At 35.3% G+C, this 16973-nt stretch overlaps 1 protein-coding gene across 46 annotated transcripts in view; it reads right to left on the bottom strand.

Moving 5' to 3' along the window:
* Positions 1–16973, bottom strand: part of Baz2b (bromodomain adjacent to zinc finger domain 2B) — a 411121-nt gene that overhangs the window by 20265 nt on the left and 373883 nt on the right. For all 46 annotated transcript variants that reach the window (XM_087196344.1, XM_087196196.1, XM_087196318.1 and 43 more), the window contains 4 exons: positions 2641–3293; positions 1984–2257; positions 1654–1809; positions 1142–1302 (listed from right to left, as the gene is read on the bottom strand). In XM_087196344.1, the coding sequence (XP_087052470.1) occupies positions 1142–1302; positions 1654–1809; positions 1984–2257; positions 2641–3293 (1244 nt within the window). The remainder of the gene's footprint in view (positions 1–1141; positions 1303–1653; positions 1810–1983; positions 2258–2640; positions 3294–16973) is intronic.

The following is a 16973-nucleotide window of genomic DNA, read 5'->3' on the forward strand; positions in this document are numbered from 1 at the left end:
ACAGCAGATATAATAGTTTAGAAAGAAAAGCATGCTACATTTAGTGTAGGAGCAAAACTTCACATTTCTTGAGGAAATCACTTTCTCATAATTGGTCTTCATACTAATGATCCTGTGTTACCAAGATAATTTAAGTTACATGCATTATTCTCAATTTAAGAAGGCAGTGAAATGTGTAACAAAGGAGATCCAACAAACATGTTAAAAAGTCATGGCATTAAATGGAATAAGTTTCATTTCTCCAGAAAATTAACTTGTATGGAAGAGTTCACTTGGTGAAGATACCAAATAAATGAGGCACTTTTATACTGTATTATAGTGTCAGAAGGAGACATATAATTTACTAGCACAATATATTTAATAAATGATAAGGTTTTTTTCCAAAATTGGTAATTATGTTTGTGGCAAGAAAGAGATATTTTATTATCTGTGAAAAACTATATGTTTTGGAGATCTTCAAAATTAATTATGAAGGCACCCCTTTGCAAAAGTAGAAATTTTTGCACAAATGTAAAGCCAGTTCTGATCACTGCTTGTGACATGGCAGTACCCATTAAATACATACATATATATTTCACATATATACTCAGGGTATATGTGAGTACAGTATATCTCTATATCATAATATAACATTTGGATATATCTATATTATTCTCCAAATTTAAATTATATAAAATAAAAGTCTGAAATATAACGGCATAAATGCAAGAGATTTTTGGTCCTATATGAAATACCACAGCAGGAATTTGATGAGATTTATACTAGAGTACTACTAGTATATTCATAATGGGAAAAACTATGAAATTTTGCTTTAGGTAAAGAACTCCATATCAGGAATCATATTTGTAAATATCTTTAAAAAGGCGGCAAGATTCAGTAAAAAGAGCATAGGCTCTGTAGTCAAACAGGCTTGATTTGAATCCATATTTAGCTGCTTAATTATATGATCATTGGCAGGTTACTTACTCTGAGTCTGGTTCCTTACCTGTAAAATGGGGGAAATTAACTCAGAATTGTTTTGAAAATTAAATGAAATAAAGTGAAAATATTTAGTACAGTAGCTGGCATGTCTTAGGTCCATAATAAATGTTAGTTATTTTTCATTATCCTAAAAAGAGATATTATTTCAAGTTAATTTTACCTTTACTTGCAAACTTGCTGACGCAACTCTCCTTTCTAGATCTTCTACCTGTTGAAGGATACTCAAGTCCATTTCCATTGCTTGTTCTTCTACTGACCAGTTTTCCACAATATCTTGAGTTACCTGGTGTTCTTCATTTTCATTTAATTCAATAATAGCAACTACATTTGAAAAGAAATTAATTTTAAAATTCACCTTACTTTTCCCTCTCAGATATTCAAGAACTTGAATAACACTCCAGGAGTACCATGTACATCTAACTTAACATACACAAATGCACTTGTGCACATTCAGGCAGCTTACTCTTAAAAAAAAAGACTTTCTAAAAGACAAAAGAACATGTGTGCAAGTGCTAAAAATTCTAATAAAGCAATATCAATTTAAGAAATGCAAATACTGTTTGTTGAGTAAACTGGAAAAAATAGTAATAAGTTAAGAACTGAGACATATGTTTTAGGATATGAGAATTAGTTCTTATAACTAAGAGAACAGAAATCTCTTTAGATACATACCATCCTTATTCTTGATACAGGCTTGAGTAATATAATCCAAATGTTTCTGAATTTGTTTTTGTAATGCCTTTTCTCTTATCCCTCTGAGATGTAGTACTTTAAGCAAAGTTTTTAGGTCCTCTGGGTCAATAATTCTCCACCAACCAAACTGCATTTCTATATCAAGATAAATATGTAGATCTTTTACAAATATTTTGAATAGGAAATAATAGTATGAAGTAAACCTAAAGATTTATTAACTAACTAGAAAACCATCAGAGATTCAGTTATAATATAGGACCCATAATAATGAAATATATAAGTGACTATAAGCCATCTCAATGTACCTACCTTCTGGAATAGGTTTTGGACTGGGAAAATCTACTGGTTTTGCCACTTCAATAGATGCAGGCTGAGTTGAAGAGACCTTTTCATTTGGAGGTATTGGAGATTCACTTTTAGTTGAAGCAATATTGGAAGTCAAGAATGAATTACCATTTCCTTCTGACAGTCCTAACCCTGATCCCAGACTAGGTAAAGGCAATGTAAATGGAATATTGGAAGTAAGCACACCAGTGGGCCACCCACAAAACTGAAGTCCCATTATTGACACTCCACTCTTCATCTGTAAAAACAAAACATTTTAAAAGTAGATTAATTTAAGAAGTTAGGGAAAATGTTTGAAATTATTTTTTAAATTTGAAAAAAATATTCTTTATCACGATTAGAGGTAAATTAAATATATTAGCAATGTCAATGTTAAATTTCATGTTCTTATTTGCTCTGCAAAGTAATTTCAGTTTTAGATACAATGAAACAGTAGTAAGAAAAAAAGAAATTAAAGCAGTCTTGGGCATAGGTTAGAAATCAGTAGTTCTAACAAGGCAGTTTTCAGATTATGGCAGGGATACTGTAACTATTCAACTGATCTTCCTTTAGTGAAAATCTTCACAAGGTCAAAGATGAAATAAAGTATTATTATAATATGTTTCAGTTAGCAGTACTAACCTGAAGAGATGATAAAGCAAATGGACTTAGGCCAACAGGATTCTGAGCAGCAGATGATCCTAGAAGAGGAGCTGGGGCAGGTGAAGGTGACTTAGATGGTGGCTGAGACTGAGGAGTCACTAAAGAAGCAGTTGACATATCGGCATGGGTAAGTGAGGTGTCATCACAAGGTGTTCTTGGCAAAAGGCTAAACCACTGTCTGTTCTTTTCAGTCAGTGTTTTTAATAACTGGTCATTGGGGAGAGGACTGTAAAACTTCCCTGGAACATTTGAACCAGTGTTAAACAGATTAGAGTCTGTCTTTTCCATGTTGTTTTGTGTTGCTGTTGATGGGATGCTGCCCAATGAATGTTTCCCACTGTTTTGATAAGACAGTGTGCATCCATTTGCACTAATATTTGGTTTGGGGGTCAGAACATCTGACTCAGGAGACATCTTAGCTACCTCTAAGAGCTTGCTTAATTTGGAAAAAGAGCCAGGTTTCTGAAGAAAGAGGTTTGTGTTATCTTTTTCTTTAAAATCTTCCTTCTGCTCACAGTGATCTGTATTTGAACAATTTAAAGGGTCCCCAGAAGTCTCAAACATTTCTTCTTTGCTCTGGATACTTTCTGCCTTTTTAAGTTTTTCTCTTTCTTTTGCAATTTCCTCTAGTCCTACAAAATTGAAGAGTGTTATGAAAATTAGTTACTCCATATCAAACCAATACTTAATCAAATTTTATTATTTATCAAATTATATGCATAAATATTTAAATAAATATTACCTAATATTCCTCATATTTCCCTTTTTATAGATTATTTTCACTCATTAGAAAATTAATGGATGATCATTATAAAATTAATGCATGATTATGATAAAAATGATCATTATAAAATGAAAATATAAAAATATTAAAAATTATACTATTGAGAAAAAATTACTATTAATAGTTGTATATAAAACTTCCAGTTCTCTTTTAACCTAAACCTAAATAATTAAAAAAGGGAATCTTAGTATCACATAATGGTCTAACTTACCTGTTTTACTGAATAATACTCTGTAAACATTTTGAACTGTTAGTAAATATATAACTATATCCTAAATTTTAATAGTTACAGAGTATTCCAAGGACTACATCAAAATTTAAATAATCTTCTACTGTTAGATATTCATAGGGCCCAGTTATTCACTATTATTAACAACATTGTAAATAATAAATGACCTTATAGATGCATCTTTGGCATTTTTTTCCCCCTGATTTAACCTCCCTGGATAAATTCCTAGAAAAAAACTTATTAAGTCCTGTAACATATTTCAGAGTTTTTGAAATATATTGTCAAACTGACATCTAAAATGTTCGGATTTATATATTCATACCAGAAGTACATGAGCACATCTGTTTTTATACCCTCAACGAAACCAGATACTATTAATATTTTTTGTCTTTGCCAATATCTAGGAAGTGAAAATATAAACTGCATTATTTTTGATAACTAGTAAAGCTGAATATCTTTTTATAGGTTTACCAGTATATTTCTCTTTTGTGAATTTCTGGTTCACAGTTTTGCCCATTGCTTTAAAAATAATTTATAACAACTCTTTTAAAAATATACATCTACTACTTTATTCAGTTTGAAAAGTAATATACTTTCAAGGTCAAATATTCAGTAATGAAAGGTATAAAATAAGCCCTTCCTGACCTACTCCCTCAATCTCTATTTCTATTCTTCAGAAGTAGGTTAATTACCTCTATATATCCTTCCAGAAACCTTACATGTACTAACTATGGCTATCATTTTGCATGATTATTCAAATGGAATACTATACATTTTTCTGCAATTTAAGATAAAACCCAAACTTCTAACTAAGGTCTATAACATTTACATGATCTGGTTCCTGAGAACCTCCACAACCTCTGACAGTTTGTTTGTTCCTGCTTTCTCTTCTTTTTCAGCTTCTCACACATGCGAGGTTTTTTCCTTCTCAGGGCTTTTGCATTTGCTGCTCCGTTTGCCAGGCATACTGCTTTGTTCACTGGCTCTTTATTCTTCATGTCTCAGCTTAAGTGTCATTTTCTGAAGTTTTCTCTGGTTACCTTATCTAAAATAGGGTCCCCCTTCTCCTGACCTTATGTTATTCTCTACATTACCTTTACAGAGGATTCAGCTGAACAATGATCCACACTTATGTGTGAGGGACCTACTTGAGGCCAGCTTGAAAAATCAAAAAAAAAAAGAAAAAAGGATTGAATGTGACAATGCTAGGTGCACACAAAGGCTGGGAACAGTGCCTGTCTCTACCAGACAAACTGAGGAAACCTCAAGATTCATAAGAATTAGGCAGAGTTCTCCAAAGGATCGTCCTTTGGTTGCAGGGGATAATTAGCCCTAGACTGAATACTGTTCTAATTTAGCAAAGTATAAATGACAAGACTTGAAAATATCAAACATTTTCCAAGTAACTCAACTATGTCACAGTAAAACAAAGAGTATTTATGGGAATTAAAAAAAATCTATAACCCAATAAAGTAAAATTTATAATGTCTGAGGTGCAGCCAAAATTAGTAGGTATGCAAATAAGTAGAAAAACATGATATGTAATTAGAAGAATCAACCAAAACGGAATCCAAACTGACAAGATAGAATTAGGAGAGGACATTAAATTTGAAGATATAATGACTAAAAAATTTTCAAATTTGATGAAGTCTATAAATAACTGAGCCAAGAATCTCAACAAATTCTAAGCAAGGAACCTGCAGTAGAATCTTGCAGAGTTTAAACCTGCAGGAGGTCAGGGACCTCAACTTGGACCTTGCAGCCAGTGAATCTCAGCAGACTACAGCTGGCTTCCTGAGACAAACTGACTTAAGACCCACACACTGCTGCCCACATTGCCTACCAGGACAGCAGAGACATTTCCTGAGGGAGATGTTTTTTTGTTTGCTGGAGATATATATATATATATATATATATTTTTTTTTCTTCTTCTTCTTTTCTTTTCTTTTCTTTTTCTCCCTCTCTATCCCTTCTGGCTCTATATTTCCCTACCTCTTTGTTCCTTTTCCTGTCCCATTCTGAATTTTTTCTCTCTTTCTGTGCTCTCGACTGTCACTTTTACAGGAAGGTGAATACAATTTCTAGCTACCCTATTGTTGTCAGTTTGTTCTGTACTTGTCTCTGTTCTTTCACTCTGTCTTGTCCTCCTGTCTTCAACAGATCTCCACAATATGTGTGATCTTCCTGTATCCTCTAGGCTCACCTCTAACCTTTCCCTCTCCCTCTATCTCTCTACCCCTTCCACCCCAAACCGTGCTAAATCCTTATCCCGAAGGGTAACTTTGCATATTGAAGGGTTTACTTACTACTAACATATTTTGGGCTGGCCCTCGATTTTGATCTAGCTTGTGTGGTTAAAGGTGACAGATTAACTGCTACCACAAATTGTCATTTTCTAAGCTGTGTTTGATGCTGATGTGTCAGTTGGGCTAAGGCGTTGTGAGTGATCTAATCAGTTTTCCTCCCTGGTATACTGAAAACAAGACTAAGAGTCATTAGACTCAAAGTATAAGAAGTCCAGCTATACCTGGAAGATATCTCTGAGAAGCAATCACTCCATAGGGGCTCTAAATACCAGTAATAAAGACACTCAAAATAAATACTGGAGTATCAGCCCAGGAATGAAAGCAAAAAACAGCACCAGCAACAGAATTAAAAATAAGAAGATACCTTGGCAGGACATAAACACAGACTTCCAGCTCAGCAAAGGCAAATTCTGGGGAAAACGAGGTGGAAAAATATGATAATCAACCACCTGGACACCCTGAACTGATAGCACAGGAAGTAACAAATGAATGAGGCTCTACAAAAATTCAAAACAGAAATAATTTCCCAGATAACTACAGAGATGGTGAGCAGAGTGAAAGACATGATTAGAGGATCTAGAAGAGAAACAGGTTGAAAAAAAAAAAATAGATGAGCTCAGAACCATGCTGGAAGCTATAAATGACTGGCATGAGAAAGAAATGGAAACCATGATTGCTCAACATAGGAAAGAAATGGAATCCATGAAACAGATTCAAACAGATATCCAGGAGATTAAAAACTTCATTGAGCCAGGGATTTAGCTCAGTGGTTCCGGTGCCTGCCTCACAAGCGCAAGGTCCCGAATTTGATCCCTGGTACCAAAAACAAAAAACAAAAAAACAAAACAAAACAAAACAAAAACTCCATTGAAAGTATTCACAGCATATTGAGCAAACATGAAGATAGAATATCAGATATAGAAGACAGGACTGTGGTTAGTGACCATGAAAACACATATTTCTTCAAAATAGTAAGGGGCCATGAGATATGAATCAGCAGCTGCTAGATGATGCAAAGAAGAATAACATAAGACTAATAGGAGTTCACAAAAAGATAGGAGAAAGTAAAATTGATATAAAAAAACTTCACAGAAGTAATAGTAGAAAACTTTCCAGACAGAGGTAGAGAATTGGACACACAGATAAATGAGGCATACAGAACTCCAAATAGCCACGATAAAAAAAGCTACACCTAGATATATAATAGTCAAGATCCGAGAAATGCAACAGAAAAGCAAACTCCTACAAGCAGTTAGGGAAAAGAAACAAATCATACATAATGGAAAGCCCATCAGAATCACAGCAGGCTTCTGAACACAAATCCTCAAGTTAAGGAGAGCCTGGAGTGAAGCATTTCAAGCTCTAAAAGAAAATAACTTCCATCCTAGAGTGTTGTATCCTGCAAAATTATCTTTCAAAAACTATGGGAAAATTAGATACTTCCACGACAAAGAACACCTGAGAAATTTCATGAACACCAAACCAGCACTCCAAACAATTCTAAACAATATCCTAGAAAAAGACAATGAAGGTCACAACTGCAGGAGGCCCAACAGAGCAAAGCTACCAGGCAAGGCAAAAAACTAAAGGGAAAGGGGTGGGGGGGATAAAAGAGGCAACAACAGTAAAACGTCATGACAAGCATGAGTCAATATCTATCAATTATAACCATCAATGTTAATGGCCTCAATTCACCAATCAAAAGAAAGTGACCGGCAGAATGGATTAAGAAGCAAAATCCAACAATATGCTGTATACTAGAAACACACTTAATTAAAAAAGACATTCACAGACTGAAAGTAAAAGGAAGGAAAACAGTTCTCCACGCAACAGGAACCCAGAAAAAAGGAGGGGTAGCAGTCTCCTTTGCTGACAAAGTAGATTTCAAACCAAAACTAATTAAGAGAGACAAAGATGATCACTACATCCTTGTGAAGGGAACAATCCAAGAGGAAGAGATGACAATCATAAATACATATGCACCAAATATGAATGCCCCCAACTATACAAAACAAATATTAATGGACATGAAAAACCAAATAAGCACTAATACAATTGTAGTGGGGAACCTCAATACCCCACTGTCACAAATAGACAAGATCATCTAGACAAAAAATCAACAACGAAATTCTAGAACTGAACCAAGCTATTAAACAAATGGACTTAATAGATGTTACAGAGTGTTCCAGCCCACAAAATCAGAATACACATTCTTTTCAGCTGCACATGGGTCATTCTCTAAAATAGATCACATGGTGGCTCATAGGGCATGTCTAAGAAATGTAAAAGAATTGAAGTTATCCACTGTATATTATCAGACCATAGTGCAATAAAATTGGAGATCAATACAATAAGAAACCTCAAAACTCCCACAAACCCATGGAAATTGAATAACACCCTCTTGAACAACCAATGGATCACAGAGGAAATTATAGACGAAATTAGACAGTTTCTACAAGTAAATGATAATGCCAGTAAAACATACAGGAATCTATGGGACACAATGAAAGCAGTTCTATGAGGGAAATTCATAGCAGTGAATGCCCATATTAGGAAAACAGACAGAACTCAAATAAACAACCTAATGCAGAACCTCAAGCTCCAAAAAAAGAAGAGCACGACAAACCCAAAGCTCCTACAAGAGAGGAAATTATAAAGATCAGAGCAGAAATCAATGCAATGGAGACTAAGAGAACGATACAAAAAATCAATGAATCAGAGTTCAGTTTTTGAAAGAATAAATAAAATTGATAAACCTTTAGCCAACCTTATCAAAAAAAGGAAAGAAAAGACTCAAATCCATGCAATTAAGAATGAAAAAGGTGAAGTCACAACAGATCTAGCAGAAATCCAAGGATCATCAATACCTACTTAGAGAAACTGTACTCTAATAAAAGGGAAAACACAGAAGAAATGGACAGATTCCTAGATACATATGAATTGCCAAAGCTAAGTGAAGAAGATATAGAAATGCTAAACACCCCAATTACAATGAGTGAAATTGAAAACGTAATAAAAAATTTACCAACAAAGAACAGCCCAGGTCCTGATGGCTTCACTGCTGAATTCTACAAGACATTTAGAGAAGAACTATCAACATTATTCTTTAAACTCTTCAATGAAATTGAAAGGAAAGCAATACTTCCAAATTCATTCCTGGAAACAAGTGTTCCTTTGATTCCAAAACCAGGGAAAGACCCAACCCAAAAAGAGAACTACAGGCCAATCTCCCTAATGAACATAGTTGCAAAAATCCTCAACAAGATAGTGGAAAACAGAATACAGAGGGTCATCAAGAAGATCATACACCCTGACCAAGTTGGATTTATCCCAGGGTTGCAAGGATGGTTCAATATCCGTAAATCAATAAATATAATACACTATATTAATAGAGCCAAGGAAAAAAACCCATATGATCATCTCAATAGATGCAGAAAAAGCATTTGACAAAATCCAAAACCCATTCATGATAAAAACCCTACAGAAAATTGGAATAAAAGTTCTTTATCTCAACCTGATTAAGGCTATCTTTGAAAAACCTACATCCAACATCATACTAAATGGTCAAAAACTGAAAACCTTCATGCTAAATTCAGGAACAAGACAAGGATGTCCACTATCACCAATCCTATCAAATATAGTTCTGGAAACACTAACCACAGCAATCAGAAAAGAGAAAGAAATAAAAGGAGTAAAGATAGAAAAGGAAGAAGTTTAACTGTCATTATTTGCTGATAATATGATATTCTACATAGAAGACACAAAAAACTCTTCCAAAAGACTTCTAGACTTAATTGACAGATTCAGTAGAGTAGCTAGATACAAGGTCAACACTCAAAAAATAATAGCCTTCTTATACACAAATAACAGACTCACTGAGAGAGAAATTAGGGAAATAATTCCTTTCACAGTAGCATCCAAAAAAATGAATTATCTAAGAATCAATCTAACAAAGGAAGCAAAAGATCTCTACACTGAAAACTACAGCACTCTGAAAAAAGCGATTGAAGAAGATATGAGAAAATGGAAAGACTTCCCTTGTTCCTGGGTAGGAAGAAACAATATAGTGAAAAATGGCCATACTTCCAAAACTGCTGTACAGATTTAATGCAATGTGGATTGAAATTCTAATAATATATTTCACAGAACTAGAGAAAAAAATGCAAAAATTCATTTGGAATGATAAGAGACCTAGGATAGCAAAAGCAATTCTAGGCAACAGAGACATGGCAGGGGGTATCACAATTTCCAACTTGAAACTATACTACAAAGAAGCTGTGATAAAAACAGCATGGCACTGGCAAAGAAGCAGACCTGAGGATCAGTGGAATAGATTAGAAGATGCAGAAACAACTCCAGACATACTCAGCCACCTCATCTTTGACAAAGGAGCCAACCACTCTCACTGGAAGAAAGATAGCTTATTTAATAAATGGTGTTGGAAAAACTGAATTTCAACCTGTCAGAGATTAAAACTAGACCCATATCTATCACCATGCACTAAACTAAGACTGAAGTGGATTAAAGATCTAAATATTAAAACAGAACCACTAAACTTGTTGGAAGATAAGTTAGGTAATACTCTTGACATTGTCATAGGAAAAGACTTTATGAACAAAACCTCAGTAGCATGGGAACTAGCATAAAGAATCAACAACTAGGATCTCATCTTATTAAAAAGCTTCTGTACTGCAAGAGAAACCACCAATAGAGCTAAGAGACAACCTACAATGTGGGAAAACATTTTTAGTAGCTGTACCTCAGACAATGGATTACTATCTAGAATATATAAAGAATTGAAAAAAATCAGACTCCCCAAATTCAAAGACCCAATTCAAAAACGGGTATCAGAAATGAACAGACATTTTTCAGACAAAGCAGTAAAAGCAGCAAATAAACATATGAAAAAATGTTCAACATCACTGGTCATTCAAGAGATGCAGATGAAAACAACACTGAGATTCCACCTCACCCCAGAAAGAATGGCTACTAACAGGAAATTAATCAATAACAAATGTTGACGGGGGTGTGGGGAGAAAGGAACCCTTCTCCATTGTTGGTGGGGGTGCAGACTGGTGCAATCGCTGTGGAAATCAGTATGGAGATATCTCAAAGGACTAGGACTAGAGGTCCCATTTGTCCCAGCTGTTCTCCTGTTGGTTACCTTCCCCAAAGAATTAAAAGAATCATACCACAGTGATATATATGCACCCATGTTTATAGCGGCACAGTTTGTAATAGCTCAAGGTTGGAAACAGCCCAAGTGCCCATCAACCGGAAACTGGATAAAGAAGATGTGGTTTTTTTTTTATAAAATGGAGTACTACTCAGCCATAAAGAATGAGAAACTAGAGACATTTATAGCTAAATGAATGCATATTGAGGCCATACTCTTAAGTGAAATAAATAGGACACAAGTGTAAATACCGAAGAGTTTCTCTGGTGTGAGAAACTGAAAGTGTAAATAATGATTAAAATGAATAACTGATCATGTGAAATTGGAAGAAAATGTCCAAAGGAGTAGGAGAAATGCGAGGGGACAGGGAAAGGAAAGAAAGGAAAGGAAAAATTATGAGAAAAGGAAAAAAATGGAAAAAACGTCTTTGTAAATAGGGAAGGGTGGAGGTGGTGAAGGGAGGACAGGAAATGGGGAAAAAATAAGAACCAAGAATATCATGTAAAGGTACAAGTACCCAGTGATAAATGTAAATGTATTATATACCTAAAATGTACCAATAAAAAAATCTAAGGAAAAAAAAATGCTAAGCAAAAGAAACATGAAGTTAACAACACCAAAATACACCATAATAAAGTTGCTCAAAATCAATGGTAAAAAATAATAAAAGTAGTGAGAAAAACTGTTTAACACCTCTCATGACCATTATGTACTTATGTACATTTGCCCTGAGACTATCTGACTTCATCATCTAAATTAGGCACAAGTTCACAAGAATTCTCTTCACATATCTCTGCTCACAAGTTCTTTTACTTTATAGAAGCCATTTGTAAGGGAATACTAATATTGTTTAATTTTTCCTAAGAAATAAAATCCCAAAACTTCTGTTGTATTTTTTACTAGTTTATAGCTAATAGATAACTTATTTATATCTAATAAAGTATATTGACCTGATAATAATTTTAATAATCATGGTTATCTCACTTTCATATTCAAATTGCTTACTTATAAACAGTCAGACCTTTAATTACAATGTAAAATTATTTTAAGTTTTAAAGTACATACAGGATATATAGGATAAAAAGATTCCTCACTTTTAAATAGTTTTCTATCTCCTAACTCCCCAGTTCTTTTCAGTCCTTCCTTCTTTGACATGTTACAATGAATATTATTAAACATTTTCAAAACAAACTAGAGAAAAGAAAGAAAAGTAAGATAAAACACCTGAAATGCTGTTTACTGAATTTCTCTGACAGTAACTAAAACTGCAATGATAAATCACTTCCCAATTAAAATAAACTCTATAAGTAGAAAAGTTTGTTACTGGAAAGAGTCTATGTCTTATTTTTGTGAGAATCACTTTGAACTCTCTTAGTTTACCTAATCTTGTCAATGGACCTTGGTGGTTTGCCATTCTCAGTTCAAATGGCAGTTTTCTTTTGGCTGTCCTTAGTTGGGCTGAAGCAGGCCAAAACTTTCAAACCAACTTTACTAAACTCTTGAGTGAAGCACAGATAAAGAATATAAGAAATTCAAAAATACAGGTCAATCAGAGGTTCATACATGTATAGCCTCCCCTTGGGGCTCAAGGGCCCTTGCCTATTATGCTTAACTTCAGAAATCTCTCTTAGATTCCTTGTCTCCGTGTTGACAGTGCTGCTATGACCCATCCCAATAAGACATCTTGATATTACTGTATAAAAGACCACATTATTTTTAGCTGTCTAGTTAGGATTATTGCTTTCCAGTCTGATTTTGTTCCTTTTTTTTGTACTTGTCATGGTTTCACGAGGTAGCCAGAGAAGTTTTTCCTATTAGAAATCACTGAATGAAAATATATTTGGATGCTTACATGTTTACCTGATGACTCTTGTTAGCTATACCCACAGAAAGGGCAACTTTGACACTCTTTAAACAGTTCTAAATCTTTGCTCTATGCTTGCTCTGCAAGTGGAAGATTTTGTTGCAATGCTTATACCCATATGGTATATCTCATCCAAAGGACATCTTTGGTAGGAAAATGCCAATTCCTGGTTTCATGTAGAACTTATTGTTCCAAAAAAAGGAGGACAGACATGTGGATCATCCCAGAAGATGACGGACATAAACGTGCCAGACCAAAGAAAGTGAGAAGATGGCTAGAGTATAAATATCTGTACCTTTCTTATAGATAGTACCAATCCTCTGAAAGACAGTACAAAGCTATGATAATGTTTGATTGGTCAACCCTACTCTACTTGCTTTTGGAGGAATGTCTGGCCATTCTACTCCCAGGTAACACCACAGAAATTACTCCTAGGTGGTGATAACCAGAGTTCTCATTTGCCCTGGTCCTCTGTAATACTGTCCTTATTATAGTCATGTTGTATAAAACTCTCTCCTGATTGCCAGTGAATCCATGTTCAACATCAGGGGCACCCAAAAGCAGCACAAAACTCTCAACTAAATACTTCCACTTCATACGTGCAGTTAAGTCCAACTAACATCATGTGGATAGCATGCTATATGCTAATCCCAGAAAAATATAAATGCCAAGTAGACAGAAAATGCAGCACTAGGCAGAGGAGGCTTCCAGGCCAACCTACCACTGCTCCCACCACAGAGGAGGCTTCTGGGTCAACATGCCACAGCTCTTAATGCAGAGGAGGCTTCTGGGTCACCAGGCCACAGCTTCCAGTGCAGAGTAGGAGGCTTCCAGGCCAACCTACCACTGCTCCAAGCACAGAGGATGTGAGCTACATGGGTGCCATCAGCACCATGCCCTCCCCCATTGAAATGAGAAGACATGTAAACAAGCCTCAGAACCAGACTTCCAGATCACCTACAGCAACCCCAAAGGGAAATGAGATGGAACACTCTGATACTCAACCACCTGGACTCCTTGAACTGGCAACAAAAGAGGATCTGGAAAAAATGAAATCAGAAATAATTTCTTAGATAACAGCAGAGATTGTGCCCATAGTGCAAGACATGATTAATAAATCTAGAGAGAACATAGACAAAAAAATAGAGGAGCTGAGGAACATGATGGAATCCCAACATAGGAAACAAATGGAATCCATAAAACAGATGCAAATAGCTTTCCAGGAGATGAAAAACTCCATTGAAAGTCTATGCAGCAGAATGAGCCAATGTGAAGACAGAATTTCAGATATAGAAGATAAGATTGCAATTAGTGACTAGGAAAAGAAAAATTGCTTTAAAATTGTAGGGGACCACAAGAAATCAATCCAGCAGCTGCTAGATGATGTAAAGAAGACTAACATAAGATTGACTGGAGTCAATGAAGAAACAGGAGAGCGTGCAGATGACATAAAAAAACTGTTCACAGAAGTGATGGTAGAAAACTTCCCAAGAAGGGGAAAAGAACTTGACATACAGATAAGTGAGGCATATAGGACTCCAACTAGCCTGGGTCAAAAAAAATCTATGCATATAATTGTTAAGATTCCAGAAACACAACAGAAGAACACAGTTCTACAAGCAGTTAGAGAAAAGAAACAAATCACATACAAAGGAAAGCACATCAGAATCACAGTAGATTTCTCAATGCAAACCCTCAAGGCAAGAAGATCTTGGAGTGAAGTTTTGCAAGCCCGAAATGAAAACAACCTCCAAACCAGACTGATGTACCTTGCAAAACTATCTTTCAAAATTGATGGTGAAATGAGATACTTTCCTGAAAAAGAGCACCTTAGGAACTTCATGAATACCAAACCAGCACTCCAAAAAATTTTAGACAAAAGTCTTAGGAAAAGTCAACGAGGATCACAACCCCAGGAAGCCCAGCAGAATGAATTCACTGGGCATGACAAGAAAATAAGAGCAAAGGGGGAGAATCCAACAAAAAGAGAAAGTCATGAAGTCAATACATACTAGTTATAACCATCAATGTTAATGGTCTCAACTCACCAATCAAAAGAAATAGACTGGCAGAATGGGTCAAGAAGCAAGATCCAACAATATGCTGCATAAAAGAAACACACTTAATTCAAAAAGAAACTCAGACTGAAAGTTAATGGGTGGAAAACAGTACTTCATGCAACAGGAACCCAAAAAATAGCTGGAGTAGCTGTCCTCTTTGCAGTCCAAGTGGATTTCAAACCCACACTGCTTATGAGAGACAAAGAAGGACACTACATCCTTGTAAAGGGAACAATCCAACAGGAAGAGATGACAATCATAAATATCTATGCACCAAACACTAGTGCGCCCAACTATATAAAGCAAATACTAACAGGGCTGGGATTTAGCTCAGTGGTTTCATTACCTGTTGTGCAAGCGCAAGGAGCCGAGTTCGATCCCTGGTACCAAAAAAACACCAAAACCAGATACTAACAGACATAAAAAATCATACAAGCACTAATACAATAGTAGTGGGGGACCTCAATACCCCACTGTCACAAATAGATCAACTAGGCAAAAAACAAGCAACAAAATACTAGAACTCAATCAAACTCTTGAACCAATGAACTTAACAGATCTTTACAGAGTGTTCCACCCCACAAAATCAGAATGCATATTCTTTTCACCTGCACACGGGTTGTTCTCCAAACTAGACCACATACTCGCTCATGGAACATATTTAGGTAAGTGTAAAGGAATTGAAGTTATCCTGTGTATATCATCTGACCATACTGCAATGAAATTGGAGATCAATAGTAAAAGAAACCGCAAAAATTTCATAAATACATGGAAATTGAACTACACACTTCTGAATAACCAATGGGTCACACAGGAAATTAAGGAAGAAATCAGACAGTTCCTACAATTAAATGAAAAAGACAATACAACATATTGGAATTTATGGAACACAATGAAAGCAGTCTTATGAGGGAAATTCATAGCACTGAATACACATATTAGAAAAACAGAGTGAGCCCAATTAAACAACCTGATGGTGAACCTCAAGTTCTAGAAAAAGAAGAGCAGGACAAACCCAAAGCTCATACAAGGGAGGAAATTACAAAGATCAGAGCAGAAATAAATGCAATGGAGACTAAGAGAACAATACAAAATATCAATGAAGCCAAGAGTTGGTTTTTCAAAAGAATAAACAAAATTGACAAACCCTTAGACAGCCTTATCAGAAAAAGGAAAAAGATGGCCCAAATCAATGCAATTAGGAATGAAAAGGATGAAATTACAACGGACCCAGCAGAAATCCAGAGGATCATTGATACTTACTTTGAGAACCTATATGCCAATAAGATGGAAAACAGATGAAATGGACAGATTCCTAGATACGTACGAATTACTAAAGTTGAAAGAAGAAGACCTAAAAATTCTAAACAACCCAATATCAATCAATGAAATTGATGGCTTCATTGTTGAATTCTACAAGACATTTAGAGAGAAATTACTGCCATTACTGTTTAAACTCTTCAACGAAAATGAAAGGGAAGTAATACTCCCAAATTCATTCCTGGAAGCAAGCATCATCTTGATCCCTAAAGGAGAGAAAGACCCAACCAAAAAAGAGAACTACAGGCCAATCTCAATAATGAACACAGATGCAAAAATCCTCAACGGGATACTGGCAAAGAGAATGCAGAAGATCATCAAGATCATACACCCTGACCAAGTGGGATTCATCCCAGGGATGCAGGGATGGTTCAACATATGCAAATCAATCAATGTAATACACTATATCAGTAGAGCCAAGGTCAAAAACCATATGATCATCTCAATAGATGTAGCATTTGACAAAATCCAACAGCCATTCATGATAAAAACCCTACAAAAAATTGGAATAGGTGGTCTCTACCTCAATCTGAGAAAAGCCATCTATGAAAAACCAACAGCCAATATCATACT

The sequence above is a fragment of the Heterocephalus glaber genome, unplaced genomic scaffold (assembly GCF_053883595.1).
Source record: "Heterocephalus glaber isolate CG9 unplaced genomic scaffold, H.glaber_assembly_v1.0 deba00000347, whole genome shotgun sequence".
NCBI classification, from domain to species: domain Eukaryota; kingdom Metazoa; phylum Chordata; class Mammalia; order Rodentia; family Bathyergidae; genus Heterocephalus; species Heterocephalus glaber.